The sequence below is a fragment of the Peromyscus eremicus genome, chromosome 8a (genome assembly GCF_949786415.1).
Source record: "Peromyscus eremicus chromosome 8a, PerEre_H2_v1, whole genome shotgun sequence".
Taxonomy (NCBI): Eukaryota; Metazoa; Chordata; class Mammalia; order Rodentia; family Cricetidae; genus Peromyscus; species Peromyscus eremicus.
The window spans coordinates 29,773,818-29,797,802 of NC_081423.1; the positions used below are offsets into that span (position 1 = coordinate 29,773,818).

Sequence of the window (23,985 nt, forward strand, 5' to 3'; positions counted from 1 at the left end):
TGGGCTTACCTGAAAAGGGTATTTATAGTGGCAAGGGATGCTAATGTCACTCTTGACGATCTCCACACACTTGATTCTGGAAAGTTCGATGGAGCCTTTCAACGTGCGCTTTTTCTGTGAGGAGACATAACATCCGTTTAAGTGAGAAAGGAGACAATGTTTTCATTCTGATTGTTTCCAGAAATTTACTATTAGGAAATTTCCCCTCCCTTTGGAAGCCAGTTGTAGGGCTTCTAATCAGATATCCTGGAGCTGCCTCCTACCTCAGTCTGAGAGGGACTCTGAGCAGACTCTTGTGGGGAAGGGCCTCTGAAGGGTCATGATGGGGACTGATTTTCTATTCAGTCAGCCACAGTGATACACACCATGGTCCTGTTGATACATGCCATGTTTGTAGGACTCATGGTTGAGATGGGTTGTGTACTCAGTGGGGAAAGAGCTGCACATGTGACGACATTTCATGCTCTGGGCTATCTATGACCTCATTAGAAATTGTGCTCAGGCCTGACAGGGTAGTGAGGTACACTATAGTCATGCCTTTGTCACATCTGGCTTTCCCGTGTCTCTTAGTTATTCAAAGTTCCACAGTAACACGCCTGCGGCATACTCCTGCAGACACCCACTTCGCCCTCCCTGTAAAATCGTACCGGTCCCATGCCTCAGTCCTTTGGAAGCTTGTTAGATGTGTTGTCTGAAGAACTGACAGTATCTTGTTTGACAATGATGTTCAATGTTACCTAAATGTCACTGTTCTCAGGAAATGGATCCTAGGAGATGGGTCACCTTATCCAGTGAGACATTCCATTAGTGGAACTATCAGGCTCTAGGGAAGGCGAGTTGGGAAAGGCTTTTGGACGGCAGGGCCTTTCTCAGGGGCCTAGAATGTGGCTGCCACTGAGACTAGTTTCAGTCAACTATGGAGTCATCTGTGGAACACGTCATTAGATGTCATCCTCTCTGAAGATGGAAAACCAGCACCAGAGTGGAGGAGTGGGTGGGGTTGAGGTTCGGCTTTGCCTCTTATTAGCACCACAAACTTGGGCAGTTCATCCAACTTCCAAGAATCTTTTTATTTATAGCTTATGAGGACAGTTCCTGCCTCATGGGGTTGGTTAGAGAATAAGGAAGGGTGATTTAAATAAACTGTAACAGGGGCTTTAATAAAGGTCATCTTATAAAGAGGTTAAGGAAGGCCAACTATTCCAAGAGAATTGTGACTACTCTTGGGTAGACTTGGTTAGCACTGGGAGTTATACACCATCAGATTCTCTAGAACAGAAATCAGTCTTTGTCTTTTGATCTTCTAACTGGAAACCAATCTTCATTACCAGCTGAGGCACAGAACTGATGAAAATAGTTAAGATGTGCGAATCAGACCCCAATGAATACAGGGAAGCTTTGTAGAGTTTCTTTTCAAATTTTCTTCGCAAAACTGCTTTATTCATTTTTTAAAATACAAAAACAAATCTATTCATAGTTACAAGCAAAACAATATGGAAAATTACATGTGAAGTTAATATCTACAGGGCTGCATTATTCCACCTCTCTTCGTGATCCTGAGGCAGCCAAGATTAACACTTTGTTTGTTTATATGTTTATTTTGGGAGTTTGTGCGTGCGTGTGTGTGTGTGTGTGTGTGTGTGTGTGTGTGTGTGTGTGTGTGTGTGTAAAGCCAGAGGTGGACATGAGATGTCTTCCTCAATTGCTCTCGACCTCACATTCTTAGGTGGACTCTCTTTCTGAACCTAGAGTTCCCAAGTGAGCAGATTAACTAGCCTGTGAACCCCTCCTCTTGCCATCTCCCCAGTGCTGGGATTACAGGTCCATGCTGCCACCACCGGCTCTTCATATATAGCTGCCAGGGGATTGGAACTCAGGTCTTCATGGCAAGCACTTTACTGATCCTGCCATCTCCCCAAGGCATTTGTTTTACCCCTGTACAACGCAGGGCATATATACACAAAAAGTGAGCATCCGATTTACATAGTGGCCTCACGGCTGCGTTGGTAATCTAGTCCTGTTAAGAGGCCCGCCCTGCGGACTCTAGCTTCCATAGCTAGAAAAGAGTCCCAATGTGGCCCATCCTCAAAGCCCTCAGGCACTGCCAGTTTGCACTGAAGAAGCAGAGGTGCACAGAGGCCTTCCTGTCCCATAACTGTCTGCGTTCCCTGGCCACTGGTGAGCTCAGGCCGCTGCGTGTTGGCTACTTCTTCAGGGTGAGCCTGACAGAAGACCCACATCAGTATCAGGACAGCTCTGGCTAACAACTCCTCTCTCTTCGCAAAGTACCGAGTTCTGTCCTGTATGCTCAATGCCTAGCACAGTGGTTGATTCTTTATCTTCCTTGGCTAGGGCATCATACTGGACCCAGTTTAAACAATCTCAATCAGATTTAAAGCTAATATGTTTGGCTATTCTGGAAATTTTTACTGAAGACCTACAATGAACAAGGCATTGCTCTGAGTTCAGTAAACAAAGCAATGAACTGTAGTCAGGTTTTTTTTCTTCTTCTTTTTACTCTTTGCAGGCCTGCCACCCAGATCCCAAATAATTACACAAACGAAGACTTATTATTACTTACGAATGCCCGGCCTTAGCTTGACTAGTTTCTAGCCAGCTTTTCTTAAATTATCCTATCTACCTTTTGCCTCTGAGCTTTTATCTTTCTCTATTCTATACACCTTTCTTTACTTCTTACTCCAAGGCTTGCTGTGTATGTAGCAGGGTGGCTGGCCCCTTCTGTCCTCCTCTCCTTCTCCTTTTTCTTGCTCCTCTATCTTCTCTTCCTAGATTTCTCTCCCTATTTATTCTCTCTGCCTGCCTATCCTTTCTCTTGCCTTGCTATTGGCTGTTCAGCTCTTTATTAGACCATCAGGTATTTTAGACAGGCAAAGTAACACAGCTTCACAGAGTTAAGCAAATGCAACACAAAAGAATGCTACACATCTTTGCAACATTAAACAAATGTTCCATAGTATAAACAAATGTAACACATATTAAAATAATATTCCACAACAATGAACACTGTCCATTCTCTCATAGAGGTCATATACAGCCCTCACTTACAATGGTTTCACTTATAGTTTTTGACTCCGTAATGGTATAAAAACCAAACTTCATGGGCAGGCATAGTGCTACATACTTATAATCACAGCATTATGCAGGCTGAAGCAGGAGGATTGAGAGTTCCAGGCCAGTCTGGGCTACATGGCAAGACCTTGCCTCAAAAATAAACAAATAGTTGAATATTGTAGTAATGCCAACACTTAAGGAGAAGAAGGAGGAGACTTCTCTACATAATGAATTCTAAGCCAGCCTGGCCTATACAGCAAGCTCATACCTCTAAAAACTAAATCAATTATCCATCAAGAAAAGAAACTTAAACTTCAACATTTGAATTTTAATCTTCTTCTAGGCCAGTGATATCTCATACGATAGTCTTGTCATACTGCTGGGCAGAAGGCCACAGCCACTGGGTAGCCACGGATCATGAGAGTGGGCACCAGGCTCTCTGCAGTGAGCTGCACTGCTAAGTTGTGGTGTTTGGTATGCTGGGGTTCAGCTCACAGTAAGTTTATAAGGATGTAACCCCTTCTTAAGGTTGGGAGCTCAGAAAGAAGAAGCAAGAGCTGAAAAGACCATGGGATAGGTAGATGTCATCAGGACAGGCCTCTGGAGAGAGGGCCTTTGAGACAGACCAGGAAGTCCAACAGGGGCTGTCGGTGACCAGGTAGGGGTGAGCGCTAAGTGAGTCACTAGAGCAATGGTTCTCAATCTGTGGGTTGTTTGACACCAAATCTCAGTCTGTGGGTCATGACCACTTTGGGGTCCAATGATCTTTTTACAGGGATTACCTAAGGCCATTGGAAAACACAGATATTTACATTATGAGTCAGAGTAGCAAAACTACAGTTATGAAGTAGCAATGAATATAACTTTAGGGTTGGGGGTCACCACAACATGGAGGACTATGTTAAGGGGTCACAGCATTAGGAAGGTTGAGAACCACTGCCCCAGAGCAAAATGCCTGGGCAGAAAAGTGCTAATCAATCCTCCCCTTCCAGTTATGCCACGGCGTGGAGGGAGAAATAATTTCTGCAGTCAAAAAGACGGGGCGGAAGAAAATTCTGTGTGAAGTTCAGAAGCTGCAGTGCCCAATAAAAACCAAAACAGAATGTGAACTGTACATGGAGTTTAAAGTTTTTCAGTTAGGCATCATAGCTTATATCTATAATTCTATCACTTACGAGGTTGAGGCAGGGGAATTTCCACAAGTTTGGATCCAGCCTTGACTACATAGCCAAGGGCTACCCTTTCTCAAAATAATTTCTTTCCTATAAGTATATTCAGAAAAGCAATAGCAACAAATAAAATTAATTTGATAACTGTTATTTAACCCCAAGCATCTCAATTATTATCATTTCAAACTAAGCATAAAAATTGATCAATTCCTCGTTAGTTCTAACCTTTGAAATCCTCTATTTTTTACACACCTCACCTTGAACTAGCCACATTTAAGTGCTCACACAGTTTCCAAGGAGGATTCTACCTTTCTGTTCAGATGATTCCTAGTATCCATTTGTTCCACACATGGACTTGAAGAGACATTTGTTCCTTAACTGTCAGACAGATGAGCCTTTTCAGTCAGAGAGATCTGATTGTCCACCGTTAACCTCACTCTTGGTCCCTAGAAACTGCTTGGGTCCCCACCTCCCATCCATCTGTCCTGTCAGGCTCCCAGAATTCCACACAATTTGATCTGGGAAACAGTAGGCATAGATGTTCCCTACCCAGCCGGTCAATGGGAGCAGCGGGTCAGGAGCTAAACACCGTTCAGTCTCTGGGAAATGATGGTTGTCTGCAATCTTCCTAAACTCCCAAGCTATTTCTGAAAAACATCAGGGGAAGGCCTGCCAAGAAAATCACACAAAAGCTACCAGAAGAGGGAGAGACCGTGACAGCCTGTCTGCACTCTTCCCTGTAATTCTAACTGTCTGCACCACACAAGGTCACACGATTTTGGGTAGCAGTATCTCTTTTGTTGCCATGTTCAGAGCTACACTGTCTCAGGAAATAACACCAGCAGTCAACAAATGGAACCTTGCGAAATTAAGAAGATTCTGCACAGTCAAGGCTATGGTTAACGGAGTGAAGAAACAGTCTGAGAGACCATCTTGGCTAGCCATACATCTAACAGAAGATGGATATATAAAATGTATCAAGTACTATAAAAAAAAAAAAAACAACCTCAACCACAGGAATGCAAACAACCCAACCAATACACGGGATCATGAGATGAACATTTAGTTCCTGGAAGAGAAACTCAAATGCCGTTAAACACATAAAAAAGAGTTCAGCTTCACTAACTCTCACCGAAGTCGAAATTAAAACTATGTCAGGATTCTATCTCACCCCAGTTAGAATCTCAGTCATTAGGAAAACAAATAAGGGAAATGTAGGTGAGGATGTGGAATAAGGAAAGCCTTATATACTGCTGGTAGGGTATACACTAGTCCAGCCATGATGGAAGTCAACACAGTGGGTTCCCTAAAAACTACAAGTCGATCTACTCCGTGAGCCAGCAGTACCTGGGTGTTTACTCGAAGGACTCCCAGTCACTACATCTCAGAGAAACTCTGCAGCATTATTCACAACAGCTATGTTATGGACTCAGCCAAGGTGTCCATCAACAGAGGGGAGGGTCAAGACAAGGCTGGATAGATACACAACAGAACTTTTTTCAGCTACAAAGAAAAACAAAGTCATGTAATTTGTAGAGAAACGGATGCAGATGGAGACAACCCTAGGAAGGCAGCTCAGAAAGATAATTATTACATGTTTTCTTTCATATTCGATTCCTAGATTTTATAGATACATAAAATCATGTATGCATATATGAAATGAAAGTAGAAGTGAAAGTGTTGAGAACAAAGGGGACTTGGGGAGGAGGAGGAGGGGGAGGAGGAGGAGGAGGGGGAGGAGGAGGAGGAGGGGGAGGAGGAGGAGGAGGGGGAGGAGGGGAGGGGGGAAGTGCATAGGCAGCACACAATATATACTTGTATGAAAATATTCTCATAACAAAATACAATGTACAATAAATAATGAAATTTTAAAAGTCATAATAAAAACACAAGAACATAAATTTTTAAAAAGTGCTACATTGTTGCCACAGATTAATATAGATAGTTTATGTGTCAAGCCCATAAACTGGTTTATGCACAAAACTGCAAAAGACTATGCAAGTGGCTTTTACACCCTCTTTTGAATCAATAATTTATACGAAATAGAGTGAGATTGTGAGTTTCAGAGAGAGACAGGGGAACAATGAAAAGTCAACAATATTTTTAACTTCTTTCTCCATTGTATTCAATGTGACCCAACAAAGTACTGTTTCTCCATGACACAGATGAGGAAACTGGGGCCCAGGGAGGCCAGCTTCCTTAATTCATAGCGAGGAGACATCTTTGACTATCGTTCTTGCTTCGATGCTGACAGGAAGCTTTCATGACCCAAACTCGGTGTATGTTAGTTGCATAGCCTATTTCCTCCAGCCATGGCTCAGTGGAGCACTGTTTCTGCTGCACAGGCCTGTTCAGCACTTACGCTGGGTTTCAGGTGTGTTCCCTGGGAACACACACACAGCATGGCAGTTCCTTGGATCCATCACTGCTTGCCCAGTGGATACATCAAAAAGAAGTTACATGTCAAACACCCTCAAGAGGACATTTCTGAGTGTGAAAAACAGCAAAATTACTGCTTTATACTTTGGCAGAGCAGAATGGAGAAGGGATGCTTCCAATCAGGCAGACTAGGGTTCAAACTCTGACTCATTCCTTACTAGCTGCACATCTTTCGGCCAAGGTTTCAACCTCTTAATAACTTTGTATTAAAAATATTTTAAAGATGTATTTATTTTATGTGTATGGCTGTTTTGCCTGCATGTATGTATGCACGTGCACCCCATGTGTGCAGTGCTGTGGAGGTCAGGAGAGGGCATCAGATTCCCTGGGACTGGAGGGAGTTAGGATTTGGGAGCCACCATTTGGGTACTAAGAACTGAACCTGGATCCTCTGCAAGAGCAAAAAAATGCTCTTAACTGCTATCCCACCTTTCCAGATCTGATATAACTTGTTTTCATGAAAGTGGCAAAAAATGGTTCCTCATTCACTGTGCTAACTCAGAGGACCTGAAACAACTACTTAAAAACACTGTCGAATTAAAGGCATTGAGTGATGAACTGTCACATGCTCCTCACTTCCTCTTCCTCCTTTCCTTTTCCTGTCCACAAATGAAGCCTGTGCCCTTTTTGTCTTTATGCATTCATATTTTCTTTGCTCAAATGTTCTTTTAGGACATATGTAATCGCGGGGCGGTGATGGCGCACGCCTTTAATCCCAGCGCTTGGGAGGCAGAGGCAGGTGGATCTTTGTGAGTTCGAGGCCAGCCTGGTCTACAGAGTGAGTCCCAGGAAAGGCGCAAAGCTACACAGAGAAACCCTGTCTCGAAAAACCAAAAAAAAAAAAAAGGGGGGGGGGCATATGTAATCAGGAACCACCACCGGGGAGGACAATAGTCACACTTGGCCGTGAGAATGACAACTCTGACAGCCGGGGCCGTTTGTTTTCCTAGTAACTTGTAAAATGAGGACGAAATCATGAAAAGGGTGGCTTCCCGGCCTCCTCTGCGTGTGGCTACCTGCCGGCCCTCCCTGGGCTCAGAGTGTGAGAGGAACCACCCACAGCACCCTCAACGCTTGGATGCCATCGGATCTTAACAAGGCATCTCAAGTGTCTGCTCAACACCCCTTCTGGGTCTAGTTTACCTATTGTTCCATCTGAAAATGCGCAGTGGTCCACGGCATTAAGCCTGAAGTCATAGGAAATAAAACTTAATTGACTGATGCAGGGGGTGCCAATTGTAAGCTGGGAAATTGCAGCCCATCCCCCATCTGCTTGCTTTTCTTTCCTTGTTTCCACAAGACCTCTCTCTCACTCAGACACAAGGTGTAGTCTCCGGCTTTCACGACAGCCGTGTTTCACTCTGTGGTTTACTACCAGGCTGGCTGTGGGGAAAAGCATCTGGCTTCTTTTAAGGTCGGCCATCTTTTCAACAGTAGCACCCTGACTAGGCAAAAGGTGAGAATTTTACAAGAGAAAAGAAAGAGAACTATACTCTCATTTAACTTTCAGAGGGCAACTGCTGCGGTTCTCTTACTCAAATTATGAACATATTTTCTCATAATAATATTAAAAACACAGATCAGTGGGGCATAGCTGAGGTTTGAAAATAAGGGGCAGAAATATATATATATATCTCAAAATGTATAAAGATATGAGAGAGGATGCTTGCAACAGTGTTACTTATTGCACTAGAAAAAAAACAAGATAAATGGTTGAATTAATGCGTTACTCATCCTGTGACTACCCTGTAGTCATTAATAAAGAAGAGAGATGGTCTATATAAAGGAACAAGAATATATGTTAAATTCAAAAAGCAGATTTAAAGCAATAGCTGAATCCTCTCATTTTTTTGAAAAAGATGAAATAGATATTAATATAGACAATATCCAAAAAAGTAATACAGGAGGGAAAAAGATTCCAAGCTGCTAATGCTGGTTTTCCCACGTGTCAAACAGAATAGTTTCGTAGCGGAAGTAATACGTTCCCATGAGACTTGAGGTGTCTTTAAGACAGTAAGCATGAAAAAGGAAGAGGGGAGCAAAACTGGAGGGTATTTTAAAGCAGACAGAAGCATTCCAAAAACACCACACTGTAATACAACAGTGACAGATGGACAGAGGGAGAAGGTAAGGGATTCCAAATGAAAAGCTTGGGAGTGTAAAATGATCTCTGCCCTGGTGACCTCATAACCCCATTAGCAAGAAGCTGGAACCAGGCAGCATCTGCCACCTGCCCTTCTGTATATTCTTGGAGGTTCAAGTTCATGGCAGTTCCTCTCCTGTTCTCAAGGGACGGCCATTTTCTTCCTTCATTTTTGTTCAAGGAAAATCACTGAGTTTTTGTGTGGACATGTGTACCTTGTAAGTGAGGCAATAATTTATAAGCCCAAATCATGTTAGATTAAAAAACAAAACGAAATAAAACAGAGAATGGAACAGAAATGTTAGTTTAGATTTGTTTACAAGAAGTATGTGTTGCTGGGCATGCTGGTGTGTGTCTATGATCCCAGCATTTGGTAGGAAGGATCACTGATTCCAGGCTACCTGGGGCTCCAAAGCAGGACCTGGTCTCTGAAAGAACAAAGTGCCACACGGTAAGCATCAGTCCTCCAGGTCCCACGCACTGTCTCAGTATCTCTAGCCTGTGAGCTCTCTTCCAAAGCTCCCTTCCCCATCTTTCCAGGAGAGGGCATAGGAGATGTTTAGTGTGCTTGGAAAACATATTATTTTATCCTCTTTTTAAGCCCCAAAGAGTCTGTAGCTAAAGGAGATAGTGAACAGTTTGACTGCATTTCAGAAAATCACTTGACAGAGGCAATGTCTAAATCGTATTTGTTAATTGACTGACGGAGGAACAGCAGGCCAGAGTGTTGTAGCAGAAAGTGGAATGTGTGGACCCCACGACAGTATGTGTGGAACTCTCAATGGAAATAAACTAGGATATGAGCTCCAGAGTAACTGGAGGATGGGTAAGAATCTTTTGGGGGTAGAAAGGTAAGTTAACACTAGACTACATGGAAACGCACCAAGCACTCCTGCGAGTTATGAACAGGCTTCTAGAGAAGGGAATGTAAATGTTTCTTAAAACATACGAAGAGATGCTCAGTTACTGTGACAACAGGAATACAAATAAATTCCACTTAGATTACTTTAAACCTATCAGAGCAGCAAAGATCAAAGCATCAGACAAGGGTGTTGTTGAGGTTTTGAGAATAAGCTCGAACACATGGCTCTGGAGAAAGAGCAACTTCTGTGGCGAGTGACTGGGTCACTAAACAGCAACTGTAAATATCCTTTAACTCAGCAACTCCACATCTGGACATGTTTTCTATGCACTGGGGCTTCTCAGTCTCTGTACTGTTGACCCTTTGGTTCTGATTCTACCCACTGGACGCCAGTAGCAACTACCTCTCCACATCTCCAGCGAGACCAAATGTCCACAGGGTGGCAAAGTTGCCTCCGACTAACAATCACAGTTATATTCATTAAAGTGACATACGTGGTGAGGTTATTCATTCCCTGTTGCTTGCAAAAACAAAACAGTCGGAAGCACACTAAACATACAATGGAAAGGTTTTATCTACACAATGAGTTATTTTTACATTTGTAAAAGATGAAGAAGCTCTGTGTGTATCCATTATGGACTGATCTCTAAACTAGGGTGTTAACCAATAGAAAGAAAAAAAAAAGGTAAAGTAGTGTGTGTAGATTATGCTACTGCTGTATAAAAAACAAACAAAAGAGGCTTTTCTGGTTGTATTACATGTAGATGAATAAAGCATCATTGGAAAGTATGTAAGAAACTGACTATATTTGTTAACTTTTTACATTTACTTATTATGTGTGTGTGTGTGTTTGTATGTGTGTGTGTGTGTGTGTGTGTGTGTGTGTGTGTGTGTGTGCATATGTAGACAGAGAATTCTCTCCCTCTACCTTATCTGTCCTAGGGGTTGAAATCACATCACCAGGCTTGGCAGCAAGTGCCCTTATCTGCTGAGCCACCTTGCTGGCTCATGTTGGTTGATGTGGGGGTTGGAGAAATGGAGTTTGGGACAAGGATTGGAAATTTTGTTACTGTGTAGCATTTGGTAACTTTCAAAAATATGGGCCAGACAGTGGTAATGTCTCCCTTTAATCCCAGCACTTGGGAGGCAGAGGCAGACAGATCTCTATGAGTTCGAGCCAGCCTGGTCTACAAAGAACTAGATCCAGACCAGGCAGGGTTACATGGAGAAATCCTGTCTCAAAAAACCAAAAATAAATAAATAAATAGAAATTTAAAAATGAAGATATATTATGTACAAAAGAAGATTTGTAAATGGCCCATCACCAGAACATTTCTGCTTCTGTCCGTCTCTGCGTGGAGATGTAGGTGATGAGTCCTCAGGTGAGAGTTCTGACAGGTACAGAGGACGAGGCAGGGCCCACACACGCCCCAACCATCAGATCCACTACATGATCCAACTAGATCAATTTGAAACACAGGCAAAAGAGCACTGAGACAAGTCTTGGCCTATTGTCCCTGCGATTTGAAGTGGATCGTTTTATTCATAGGGTTCAAGGATTTTACATTTTCAGTATGCTATGCTAGGATCGATAAGATCTAAGAGATGCTTCCTGGTGCATGGGCCAGGCTTACCTTCCGCACTGTTTCAATGTTTCGTGCTGACAAAGTGAGAAGATCCTTTCCCTTTTCCATTAGACTTGCCTTTCTTGAGAAAGGTCTGAGGTCAGTTTGGGGCAGCAGTTTACCTGCTCACTGCATTCTGGGGCTCAGGCATCTATAGAGTTGAAGGTGGGTAAGGCATACCACTCCCCCATCTTCCCTGAACCTGTCCTTATACATCTTAGTGTCCTGGGCCCTGAACTCCTTCAACAGACATAGGTATTGTGATTCCTGCCGTTGGTTGCTGAACTCTTTCCTCCAGGCCTTGATTTCTTGAAGTGTTCTTTCATCCCCTTAAACAGGACTGGATACTTGGTGGCATTTTATAAACTGACACACACACCCAGACTCTACACACATAAACAGACTTACTCCAAAGGAAATCTGAAATCACCTTCCTCAATTTAAAAGAGTCATTCCTTATAGAAACTGCAATGAATTAAAGGTGTGGAGGAGAGCTCTATGTTTTAAAAAGTTTGGGACCCCACTGGTCTAATTGAAATCCTTGATTTTCTAGCAACAAAGGTAAACCCCAGACACAGTGAGGAAGTGACCAGATGCTGGTCCCTCATCCCTGTTAAGTAGCCATGTTGTTGCTCCCTACCTCTGTTCCTTACCTAGGATTATAGCCTGCTGGCCACTGTCTGTGCTTTAAACTCGGCCGAATGTGACAGGCCACTGCTACAGAACAGTCAGAGTGGCTTAAGTGACATCTTCCTGAATTTTATTCATTCCTTGACTAGGCGCTGGCTGATCTAGCTCATGAGCTCATCCACATGAACCTCTCGGTGGAGCCCCTGGGATGACCAGTTAGCTAGCCACTAACTGTTAGTGACACTTGGATGGTGCAGACAGCATGCTTTTGGGTATTCCTTCAATCTTATTGTACAGGTACATATACACAATTGACTTAAAGTCAAATTATTTCATTCACATAAAAAAAAACCCACAAACACAAAATGGTGCCTATAAAAAAAGTATTTGAAAATCACAGCAATGGAATTTTTTTATTAATTCCTTTTTAGAAAGATAAATGGTTCTCAGAAAATATGAATGGTTCTGTAACTAACACGGGACTACTTTTGGTGGCTTGTATATTGCTTTAGCTCTTTGGAAAATGATACAGCAATAAATGCTTGAGCCCAGGACATGTTCTTATCCTGAGCAGGTGCGATGCCTCAGCAGGTAGAGGCACTTGCTACCAAGCTGACGATCTGAGTTTGATCCCCAGAACCTACACGGCAGGAGAGAACTAACTTTCAAAGGTTGTTCTCTGGCTTCACTTGTGGACCGTGGCATACATGCATCTACTTTTATACTAAATAAATAAATGTAAAATATTATTATCCTATGATATAGTTATTTTACAAAGAAATCCATCCTAAAAAAACTTTTGAAAAGCATCAGTCTCCTATTATATATGTGTTTTCATAATACCTGGAAACAACTTGAGTGTTGAGCCATAGATGATAGACATGTTCATCCATACATGCGTAAACATAAAACAGAGAAGTTTGTCTTTGCAAAGAATGGATCAAAACATTAAAAATTCAGATATATGAGAAAGTGATTATTTTCAAGGCCATATAGACATACAGAAGTATATTTATTTAAAAGAATGAATGGGGAAGTAGAATATAAAATTGCCATGCATTATAATTTTAAGTATTTGAAACTATATCTGCACAGTAATTTGGTAGTTTTAGACAAGAAGTTATACAAAATTTGTTGGTTCTAGTTGTTTTATTAACTACTTTTAGCAGTATAATAATCTGAAGGCTTTCTATTCTATTTTGTGGTATTAATATTGATTTAATTTAATTCTACCTTGTTTTCTGTCTTCCTTGCTAGAGGATATCTGGTCCTGACACAGGTTATAAAATGGGCCAATTTCCACCATCTTTGGTTCCAGACAAGCTCTCTGAAGGACACAAGAAAAGTTAAAACATGAAATAACTACAGAACAACCCGTGGGATGAGATACTATGTGTTGGGTCAGTAGCCACGACCTGGCTTCCTGGCTTCCTGGCCTGCCCTGTGTCTAATCTGCCAGCACCACAGCAGTCAGAACAACCATTTCCAAATATAAAACAGATGGTGTCCCATGGCTGGTTCCACCATTTGGTAGCTTCTTGCTGTTTGAATGAAGTTCAAACTCTTTGCCATGGCCCATGATGGCTCACACAGTCGGGCTTCTGCATTCTCAAATTGCAGGCTTCTCTTGAACTATGTTCAAGATTCTCTCCTCACAGGGGCCAAGCTTTTATTTACCTCAGGGTCCTCAAGCTTGCAGTTCCTCTTCCCGGAATGCCATTCTGGTTTTGTTTCTTTTCTTTCTTTTTTTTTTTTTTTTGTTGTTTTGTTTTGTTTTGTTTTTTGTCTGTTTGTTTTTTACTTGGCTGGTACATCCATCTTCCCTCAAACTCTGACTCTGGCCTAGATACAGATTCCCTCTCTAACCACACTTCCTTCCAACTCTGCCCCAGTTGCTGCTGAGGTCTGTCTTAGAACCTGCCAATCTGTATCTACCATGTACTGTTATGTACTTCACTATGGGCTATCTCCTCTACCTGCGTATGAGGGCGAACACCTCATTCATGTTGTTTAACACTATATTCTTCACACCCACATCATTGGTTGTGGCATAGTAGGCATTTAATAAATGATTAACAATAAAAAATAAAAAGAGGTTTCAGAAGGTGCTATGTAAGCTGCCAAGGGAGAGGAGCAATTGGTAGTCCTACCCAGTTGTTAAGCCTACAAATCACAACAATGACTGGCCCAGCATGATAATTCCCATTGTGCAGTAGTGGCACTTCTATCTTAGGAGTAACCAGCACCTGCTTAGTTGAACTTAAGGCCCACTTGACGGGAGAGAATTCATGTTTAGTATTGTAAACCTAGCCAACTACCCAGCTGGAGAAGTCATAGACCCTAGAGGAGAGCCCACTACTGCCTTGTTTTTTTTAAGACGTAATTTCTAGCTGTTTTCTAAATGCTTCTCTTTATGCCCATAGATAAGTGTAGCTTTCATCCTTCATCAAAAAAAGCTTATTTTTTAGCTACAGACACTATTATAGAGATCCACAATTGGTCAAAATGTAGAGAATAGGTGTCAGTGGGCTACTCAACCCCCATTGGCAACACAACCCTACAGCTAAGGCTCAGGGAATATCACCAAAGAGGCAGCAGAAATAATTTAAGAGCCAGAGGACCAGTATGCCAGCTGTTAGGTAATGTCCCCTAGACATGACAGGGAAAATACATTCATGATCTCTCAACAATATGACTGTCTGAACAAGACAGGCATAATGACAAACCAGTTGACATGCCAGCACGGACAGGGGAAATTCCTCAAGGTTCTACTTCTAGATGAAGAGTTACTGGTGATAAATGGCTGCTGAAAGAGTGAAAATCAGTTTCCTCCAGGGTTGAGTTCCTCTTTAGGTTGTCTAATCCCAAGTGGTCAGCCCTGAACACATGTACCTAGGAGGGATGCTAAGTGGACTCAGTAATTTGTATGTAATAATAATAATTAAAGAAGAAGAGGTTATGTGGGGGCAGGGCACAGGAGGAGTTGGAGAAGGCAGAGAAGGGTGGGAGTGATGTAGACACAGTGCTCAGGGATGAAGTTCTCAAAATAATAATTCAATAAAAAAGGACATGAAGCTGGGATGCAATCATATTTTAATGTGTTTTTGATTTACATTTTCCTGATGGCTAATGAAGCTGAGCATTTTCTCCATAAACTTGTTGGTCATTTTGATTTAGTCTTTTGAGAAGGATCTATTTTTATCCTTTAAGGATTTCCAAATTAAACTGTTTTACAGTTAAAGTTTTTAAGTTTTTTAACTAGTCTGTATACAAATCTCTCTCCTTTCTCCTTTCTTCTCTCTCTCTTTCCCTCTCTCCCTCTTCAGTTTTTGGAGACAGGTCTCTGTATAACAGTCCTGGCTGTCCTGGAACTCACAGAGTTCCACCTGCCTCTGCCTCTGCCTCCTGAGTGCTGGGATTAAAGGCATGAGCCACCACCACCCATCAATACAAATCCATTTTTAGATGACAACATAAACTTGTAAATAACAGTTTATGAGGAACGTTCAATTGATGGAAATTATGTGGAGACATGACATCTTGTGCCAAGCTCTCATTCTATTAAATCTATAAAAACTTGTATTGACTTTCAAGGACAGACAGGCAGTCTACAAGGGGAATTTTATGTGCATTTAAAAATATTTCAGAGCAGTTTCCTCCTCTGGATCCCTTTCGTGAGATTCCTGGGTATCATGAGGGCAACCCCCAACCTGCCTCTTGACGAAAATCACATCCCAGAAGACCTACTTTTTCTGGTATCCTAATAAGTCACTGACAGATAGGAAAATTTATTATTAGTTAATGAAATTAGATAAAGATGTAGCAGGTGACCTACGAAGACTTGAGAAGAGCATTAAGCAAACTTCCTTAGGACTCAAATGTGTGTCTTGTTTGGATCTCAACATGTGAGTCTTGTTTGGACCCTGTGGAAACCACGCTCTTGTGCTTTCCAGTTAATCCTTTCATATACAGTAAGTTCTCTCCTTGAAAGTATTTCAATGAGACTGATTTCTACTGCAGGGAATAATGAAAGTGTGTGCCTCTCTCAAACTCACAGAGATCCTCCTGCCTCTGTCTCCTGAGTACTGGGATTAACAGCATGTGCCATCATGCCCAGCTTATCTGTAAGCTTTTTAAAGCTGAAAGGGGAAAATAGGAGAGAGGGAAGAGGCCAGGCAGAAAGAAGAAAAATCGATCCTTCTGCAATCTTGGATGTTCCGAAAAGCCACTGGATCGTCTGTACGAGAAACAGTACTCCCATAGTACGTGTTTCAACTGCCTCGCTCTAGTCCTGAGTGCAAGGGCCCCAAAAAGAATGTGAACTTGAAACACTGAAGGTTCAGAAAGAAGGCAGATGTGCTTGAGGCACACAGAGAAAGTGCAGTGTCAAGTGGAATCAGAAAGATGGGCAATGAAGGGTCTTGGCGGCCATAGCTGTGAATTAAGTATTCTAAACAGTCACATAGAGTTTTGAGATAGAGAGGGGCATGTGAGTTGTAATTTTAAAACTTGACTCTTGGTGTTATGGGAGATGACAGATTGATATGGAAGCTCAATTGTCCATGGGACCCCAGCTAGCACCAATGAAATCACATCAGAACAAAACGGGGAGGGATCATGACTGGTGAAAGTCTCCAGCAGAAATGCTCAGGTAGTTTTAAGAATATTATCCACAGAGGGTCTAGCTGTAAACATGACAGAAGGAAATACAGTTAGGGCAAAGAGGGAAAGAGGGCAGAGTTGATGGTTCTCCTGAACCTGGAGGCTTCTATAGGTGTCTCTCTGACACAGCTGAGAATTCTAACTACCCAACTCTTTCTTGCTTAAGACATGGCCATGTCTGTTTCTCTCAGGGACTCTCGTTAAGACATGCCCGTGCCTGTTTCCCCCAGGGACTCTTGTTAAGACATGCCCGTGCCTGTTTCCCCCAGGGACTCTTGTTAAGACATGGCCATGCCTGTTTCCTCCAGGGATTCTTGTTAAGACATGGCCATGTCTGTTTCCCTTAGGGACTCTTGTTTAGACATGGCCATGCCTGTTTCTCCCAGGGACTCTTGTTAAGACATGGCCATGCCTGTTTCCCCCAGGGACTCTTGTTAAGACATGGCCATGCCTGTTTCCCCCAGGGACTCTTATTTTTCTATCCTGAACCCTCCCTTTGGTTCTTCTATGTCATGTGTTTACTCTTTTAGTATTGCGCCCTTTTCTAACGAGGCTCATCTGTGCTATACTATCCCACCCTGGATCTATATTTTCTTCCCTTCTTCTCTTCCTTTCTTCCTCCACAAGAAAAAAAAAACAAAGATGAAAACAAACAAACAAAAAACTAATGAATACTAAGAGGCAGAAAGCATTGTAGAAACTGATGGTATCATCAGATACCTGTCCTTACACAGCTCCAGGCTATTGAAGCCTTACATTAGGAAATGGGCAATTATGACTTCGACATGGACCCTGAAGGAAGGGCACATGTCACTATGGCAGAATATAACAGGAGGTTGACTCAGTCTAAAGAAGTCAAGGAAGGCTCCTCTAAGGAAGGGACACTTAGAGATGAATAGTGTAGTATGACTAGAGCCCAGAGAGACGACGAAAAGGGACATGTGTGCTAGATTCTGGTGGCTCAGGCCAGTGGGATAACACTGTCATAAGCAACATGCCTGCTTACAATGAGGACCATGTCAACTGATCACAGTCACCATGTGAGTGCTCACCTAGGCTGCTGTGGGGAGTGTGGTGGGGCGACACATCACAAGAGCAGCAGTGCCAGATGAGACATGTGGACTCTTACTGGCAAAGTGACTGAGGAAATGCAGGTGGACTGCAGCAACTTTAGTAGAAAAGGTGAGGAATGCATTCAAATTGTTTTCGCATGGAACAGAGCTCCAGAAAGTGAGGGGGGGGGGAGGGCGGGATTTGTCCTGGAGTACGTATAGAAGGGACAGAGCTCATGCTGTACTTCACCATGACAGACCCAGAGAACAGGAGGTGTTGATGTTCAGAATCCTTTACAGAGCAAGAGCACATGCCATTTTATAATAACCAGACAGTAACACTGCTAATCATAAGAAGCACCATTTATCACAGAACTGTGTCAGCTCTGAAGACGTAAGGGACCTCGGGGAAGTTATTTAAATTCTCTTCCCTTTATTCTCTGATTTATAAAGGAGGGAATAACAGTTCCTACTTATAGAATGATTATACTGTTTATCCAAAAACAATTCATATGAACACACTGACACATAGGCCATGCTCAGTCAATGTTAGTCATTGCTTATTATCAGAATAATGGTGATCTCCATCTCGTTAAAAAGAAAACAAAAAAGGAACATTCAATCTTTCAAAACCATGGCAGTTTTGAGAACTTGCAGCATTATACGGTTTATAGCAAGTCACACAGCTCAAGTGGTAGACCTGATCTTTGACCCAGACCTGTCTGATACCAGAAAGTGTGTTTTTGAAGATGCTACAAAATGGTTCCAAAGGGAAGGAAGGAACCATCTCCCCGCCTGTCCTCTTTCATTTAGGAAGGCTGCATGCTGGGAGAGCTGATTCTGCTGCTAGATCAGACTGCAGCTCAGGGAGAGGAGACCCTCATCTGGACAATAACTGGAGTGCCAACGATCTTGACTGTTCATTCTGTCCCTCATTAGGTGGTACTCTATCCCACACCATGGGAAGCATAGCAAGCTTGATCGTTATGATGCAAAGAGTCATTAGAATAAGGAATCCTGTCGGAAGATCATGATGGTGCTTGGTGGGTAATAGCCATCTTGCCATGTCTCAAAATGAGCATGAAGCTTGCAATACACTTTTCTTAGAATGTACTCAGCATCTTGTGAAACAGGGAGAATCATGAGGGTACTGACTAAATAGGAAAATGCCTTAAATAGATGGAATGTCTTACCTGAGATTTCAGACCTGGAAAGTGAGAGAGGTAGGATTTAAATGCAGCTCTTATCAGCTATGCTGGTTTTTCCAGCCTGTAATGTTTGTCATCATCTATGCTGACCCTTTTTTGTTTGTTTGTTTGGTTTTTTTTTGTTTTTTCGAGACAGGGTTTCTCTGTGTAGCTTTGCGCCTTTCCTGGAACTCACTTGGTAGCCCAGGCTGGCCTCGAACTCACAGAGATCCGCCTGCCTCTGCCTCCCGAGTGCTGGGATTAAAGGCGTGCGCCACCACTGCCCGGCCTATGCTGACCCTTTTATCTCATGCTCGGGGCCCTCTGATTTTTCTCTTTCTCCTATGGTTCAGTGGTCAACAACCTCCCCAGAAGTTCACTCCATTCAGAGTGTAAGACAGTGGGTATGGATATTTATAGTTGGACTGAACACTTGGTTTGTAAAAGGCTAGAATTTGTTCTTGAGTATTTTTCACGTGGTGTAACAATTTGAAAGAGATTTGAACTATTAGAAACACCATTTTACAGATGCAGAAAAGGGAAAAAGAAGCTAAGAGCTTAAGAGGAGTGATCCCGGCTGGTGTAACTCACCATGGGTATGTATCTCCCATCAAGGGCCCTCCTCTTATCTGGCTTTAATCCCTCCCTCTACCCTTTCCCATCACTTGAAGATGAAGACCTGTTATGCCAGCCTCATAGTTCCCTCAGAGATGAGAACACAACATATATAACGGCTAAAGTTTACTATATGCTGATAGGGTAACAGTATGCTATGCCTTAAATTGAACTGCGTGAACTTGCCAACATTTTTTTTCTATTTGCCAAATGGTAATTTCAATATCTCAGCTCACACACATTATCTGTGTCTGGGCCATGTTCTCATGAGATGGGTGCTATCATAATACCTACTTCACAGATGGGGGAGTACTGAAGCTTTTATTGAAAACACAAAAAAGTTCTTCACACAAGTGCAAGTTATATACTTCTACATGATGCATTGGTTTGTGCTCATTGATGGCCCTGGGCAATGGACTATAGGCAGGGAGGGCATGTACAATAATAAGTCAGTGACCATGAATAACTAACTAATAAATTTCTATAATGCTTAAAGAAAAGTTTTGAAATGTTAAATATAAATCATTGGTATTAGAAAACAAGGAATTCGATGTTACATATATATATGTGTGTGTGTGTGTGTGTGTGTGTGTGTGTGTATGTATGTATAATTTATCCATCAGGGAAACATTAGATACTCCAGCTAAAGGCTACAGAATGAATTATTTGTTATGAAACTTTTATTTCTCTTTTTAGTTCCTTTTCTGTTTATTTTTTTTTTTTTGAGGTCAAGTCTTCCTATGTAGCCCAGGCTGGCCTGGAATTCACCATATAGCCTAGGCTGACCTTGAACTTATATTGATTCTCTTGCCTTGGTCTCCTTATGCTGGGATTATAAGCACACACTACCATATGCAGCTTGTGTTATAATTCTTTTATGATTCTTAAGAAGGAAAGCGGGTATGGTGGCACCTACTTATAATTAAGACATTCTGGAGGCTGAGGCTCTAAGATTTCAAGTTCAAGCTTGGGTTATATAGTGACATTATCACACACAGACATATACCACACACACACACACACACACACACACACACACACACACACACCCCACCACCACCACCACCACCACCACCACCAACAACAACAATTAAAGAAAATTGGACCATGAATTTGAAAGAGAGCAAGGAGGGTACATGGAAGACAGGAGGAAGAAAGAAGAAGGAGGAAGTGATGTAATTATAATCTCAAAAATGAAAAAATATTTTAAAAAACTGGTGAAAGTGTAAAATCCATTTTGTGAAAAATAATTTGCATGACTCTGCTTTCATTATGAAAGGTGAGCTTCATGTTTCATTCACAAAATCACAAATTTGATGTCATGTGATGTATTAGTTCTACATGGTGAATCCTCCAGGCTCAAAGCTTGGCACCTGGCCATTGACCGATGGGGTCTGCACATATGTAGTTCTCTATGACATCTAATCTATTGGTAAATTGTCAGTGAGGCCCCGCTGAAGACAAGTGATTCTCTTCACTGCAAAAGCAGAGAGAGAAGCAGCATTATTTTACCCAAAACTAAAAAGGCTAGGTATTCCCCCCTCCAAGTGGTCTGCTCCGAGTTCATGAAAATCTTTAAAGATTGCCCCACCCCCACCCCCTGCCCCACTGCCACACATATCTGTATCTTCTAGTGAGATATCACCAAGGAACAGAAGCATCTTTGACTCAGTGAGCACATCTAAAACCTAAGTACTGGTCTGTGCCCTACCTCTCTAATAATGTAAAAATAATACCAAGATATGATAGGAAATCAAACACGCTTTGAAAAGTGGTGGAGGAAGACTAACCAAGAGGCACTGTGTACAGCCAAAGGCTTCAGAAAGGCAGAATGGAACCTAGGGTGATATCTAGTCCTTTCATTTACAAAGAGAAAGAGTCTGATGGAGAAGGACATTTGCCCAGGTCCATTCACCCAGTGGGAAGCAGAGTGGCTTCCTGACCCCTGACCCAGTGCTTCTACCCAACTTTATTATTAACATGGACTTATTTGCTTTTGCTCTCACTGCTGCTGTACAACAGGAAGAAGTCTTTAGACACATCTAGCTAAGCAGCCACTCTGGAAGAGCCCTTGTCTACAGGCAGATACTTTGTGTTCCATTTCCATACCCCTATAGTCTCCTGAGACAGTTTGCCACGGATGAAGAGGGTTGCCACATGTCTTACAACTTCCCGAATAGTACATGAATGTTCTGCACACACACATGCACATGAAATACAGAATATTTTAGAATATTACATGGAAGTATGACCTCATGGCCTCAGGAGAGAGATGATCATTGAGACGAGGAGAGTTCAAGTCATAAAAGTTTGACATATGACCTCCCCTTCACCATTCTGAGAACCACATCTTTGGTAAAACAGAGAAGTTGGGCCAGGCTGCCCCTTATGTCCTAATGAACAATAATTAATTAATAATTAATATCTTACTGCCTTATAGCCTGTAAAATACCATATACTTCACATTAACTTCAAGTTAATGTTTCATTCACAAAATCACAAACTTGATGTCATGTGATCATCAAAGCTCAAAACTTAACACATAAAATATTTCTATGCTTAACAATTAAACAACTTTGTGGAGAAGAAAAATGGATGAGTGTTAAACCTACGGATTTTAAAACTGAAATAGACAAATCTACACCCAACTTCCCGATCTCTCCGATTTTGCTTCGATCTCTCGGTACTTTGTGGCTGTTAAACACAACATGCTTGTATTCCAGGTGTTCAAGTTTATCCCACAAATCAACTCAATCCAAACACAAAAGAGTAAATAAACAAAGCCAAGAGCAAGTGTTTTCATACCCCATGGCGATCCTCGAAGTATGCCAGGCTGGCTTTCGTTAAAACAAAGAAACGGACTTTGAAATTCGAGGGAGAAGTCCTTCTCTTCTGCTGGGACTTCTTGATCAGCTGCTCTTCCAGGAGAATGAAGTTGTTCATGGTCCAGTTCTGAAAAGTGATGCGTCTTGGGCATCACCTCTCAGTGCAACCAAAGGAGAGAAACAGCTGGGAATGCAGCAGGATACAGTTGATCTTTAGAGAGTTGTTCAAAGGCAACTTGCCTCTAACCTTATCTTTTCTATCAACACCAGCCAGCCTTACCGCTGAGCTCCTCCTCTGATGTCAAAGGCCATGACCACATCCTTTCAAAATTCACCAAGTTAAGAAGCACATGCAAAAATATGTGTACCCTTTGCTATATGGTTTGGAAATGAGGTTGAAGAAACTCAGACTTTATAAAAGGAATTCAATTTTAATTTTTAGAGTTCCTGGTTTAGCCTCTGCAACACTTAAGACATGTAGAAAAGGGGGAAAGAACAGGGGTCCAGGGGTGAGTGGAGCACAGCTCGTGTATAAGTTTCCCGTCGCTACCATGGATTGCCACAGGCTTCTTGGATTTCCCTCACAATTCTCTAATTTAGAAGTCTGAAATGTGTCTCACTGAGTGAAAATCATGGTGACAGTGGATCTATGCTCCTTTCTGGCAGGTCTCTGAGGGACATTACCTCTGTGACTGTCCTAGTGGCCTTGCTCTGGACTCTTTCTCCAACTTCAAACTCGACAACTACAGGCCCAGTACTGCTTCCTCCATATTGCTGGAACCTCTTCCTCCTACCTCTGTGACATTTAAGGATCCTGAGAACCACCAAGGTGGAGAGCCACCCATCCCACAATGATCGTCTAGGACAGGTACCCCATTTTAAGGTCAGAAGATGGGCACTGTAACTCCACTTGGTATTGTAATTTCCCTTTGTCACTCAACTTCATACAGTCACAGGTTTGTAGGCATTAGGACATGGAAAGATTTGCACAGGGCTGTTATTCTACTTATAAGTTTGAATGCCTTCGCTACCACTTAACACGATGGCTTGGAATTTTAGTTCCTTTGTCTGTGAAAGGAAGCAATGGGGGCCTTGTATGAGGCACTGAAGGGCTCCTTTTTGACTCCTCTGTCAGCCTCACAGTATGCCTGGCTTTAAGGGTGTCACATTAGCCTTCTGTGTATGCCACTGCACAAATCCTGAATGCTGGGTCTAAATGTATCCTCTTTGTCTCTTTCTTTTCTGGTTAAGTCTTTAGTGATATTGCCAGCCTCAGCCAACAAGCAGCTTCCTCTGGGAAGCCTTGCAGACTTTCCCACATGGAATCTTATAACCCTTTCCCCCCTCCCCCCACATATAAGGACCCTTACAAGAAAGCAGCACGCACAGACAAATAACAAGCTACCTCCTTGTGAGGGTCTTTGGGAACAAAACCTCATCTGCTCTGTCAATAATGCACGTTACTCTTGAGTCTAGCCTAGACTCAAGACAATGTTAAGATGTAATACTTCTGTGAGGTTCACTGTGACCAGGAAGTTAATAACCAAGAAGTCCCCATGCAAGCAGGGACAGCACAGATTAGAGAGGGACAAAGGATGAGACAAAGTGTGGGAGCACAATTCTCCAGTTTATTTTTAGATGTAAATTGCTAATTACAGCCTCCTTGCACATAATGTATTGGATGCTGTTGAATAATGAAGGCAA

General features: G+C 42.3%; 1 protein-coding gene and 1 long non-coding RNA gene across 3 annotated transcripts in view; one reads left to right on the top strand and one right to left on the bottom strand.

Annotated features, from left to right (window-relative positions):
• Itk (IL2 inducible T cell kinase) overlaps positions 1-22,472 on the bottom strand; it is a 62,512-nt gene extending 40,040 nt beyond the window's left edge. The window contains exons 1-2 of the mRNA XM_059270394.1: positions 22,262-22,472; positions 10-114 (exon numbers count right to left, since the gene is read on the bottom strand). Of these exons, the coding sequence (XP_059126377.1) occupies positions 10-114; positions 22,262-22,399 (243 nt within the window). The 5' untranslated portion in view covers positions 22,400-22,472. The remainder of the gene's footprint in view (positions 1-9; positions 115-22,261) is intronic.
• LOC131916834 (uncharacterized) overlaps positions 1-23,360 on the top strand; it is a 33,871-nt gene extending 10,511 nt beyond the window's left edge. The window contains exon 4 of one of the 2 annotated variants that reach the window (XR_009380604.1): positions 22,948-23,360. This is a non-coding gene — a long non-coding RNA (uncharacterized LOC131916834). Of the gene's footprint in view, positions 1-4,064; positions 4,257-22,947 lie in introns of those variants that run through there. The other variant, XR_009380603.1, reaches the window with a different exon arrangement.
• Positions 23,361-23,985: the final 625 nt, after the last annotated feature.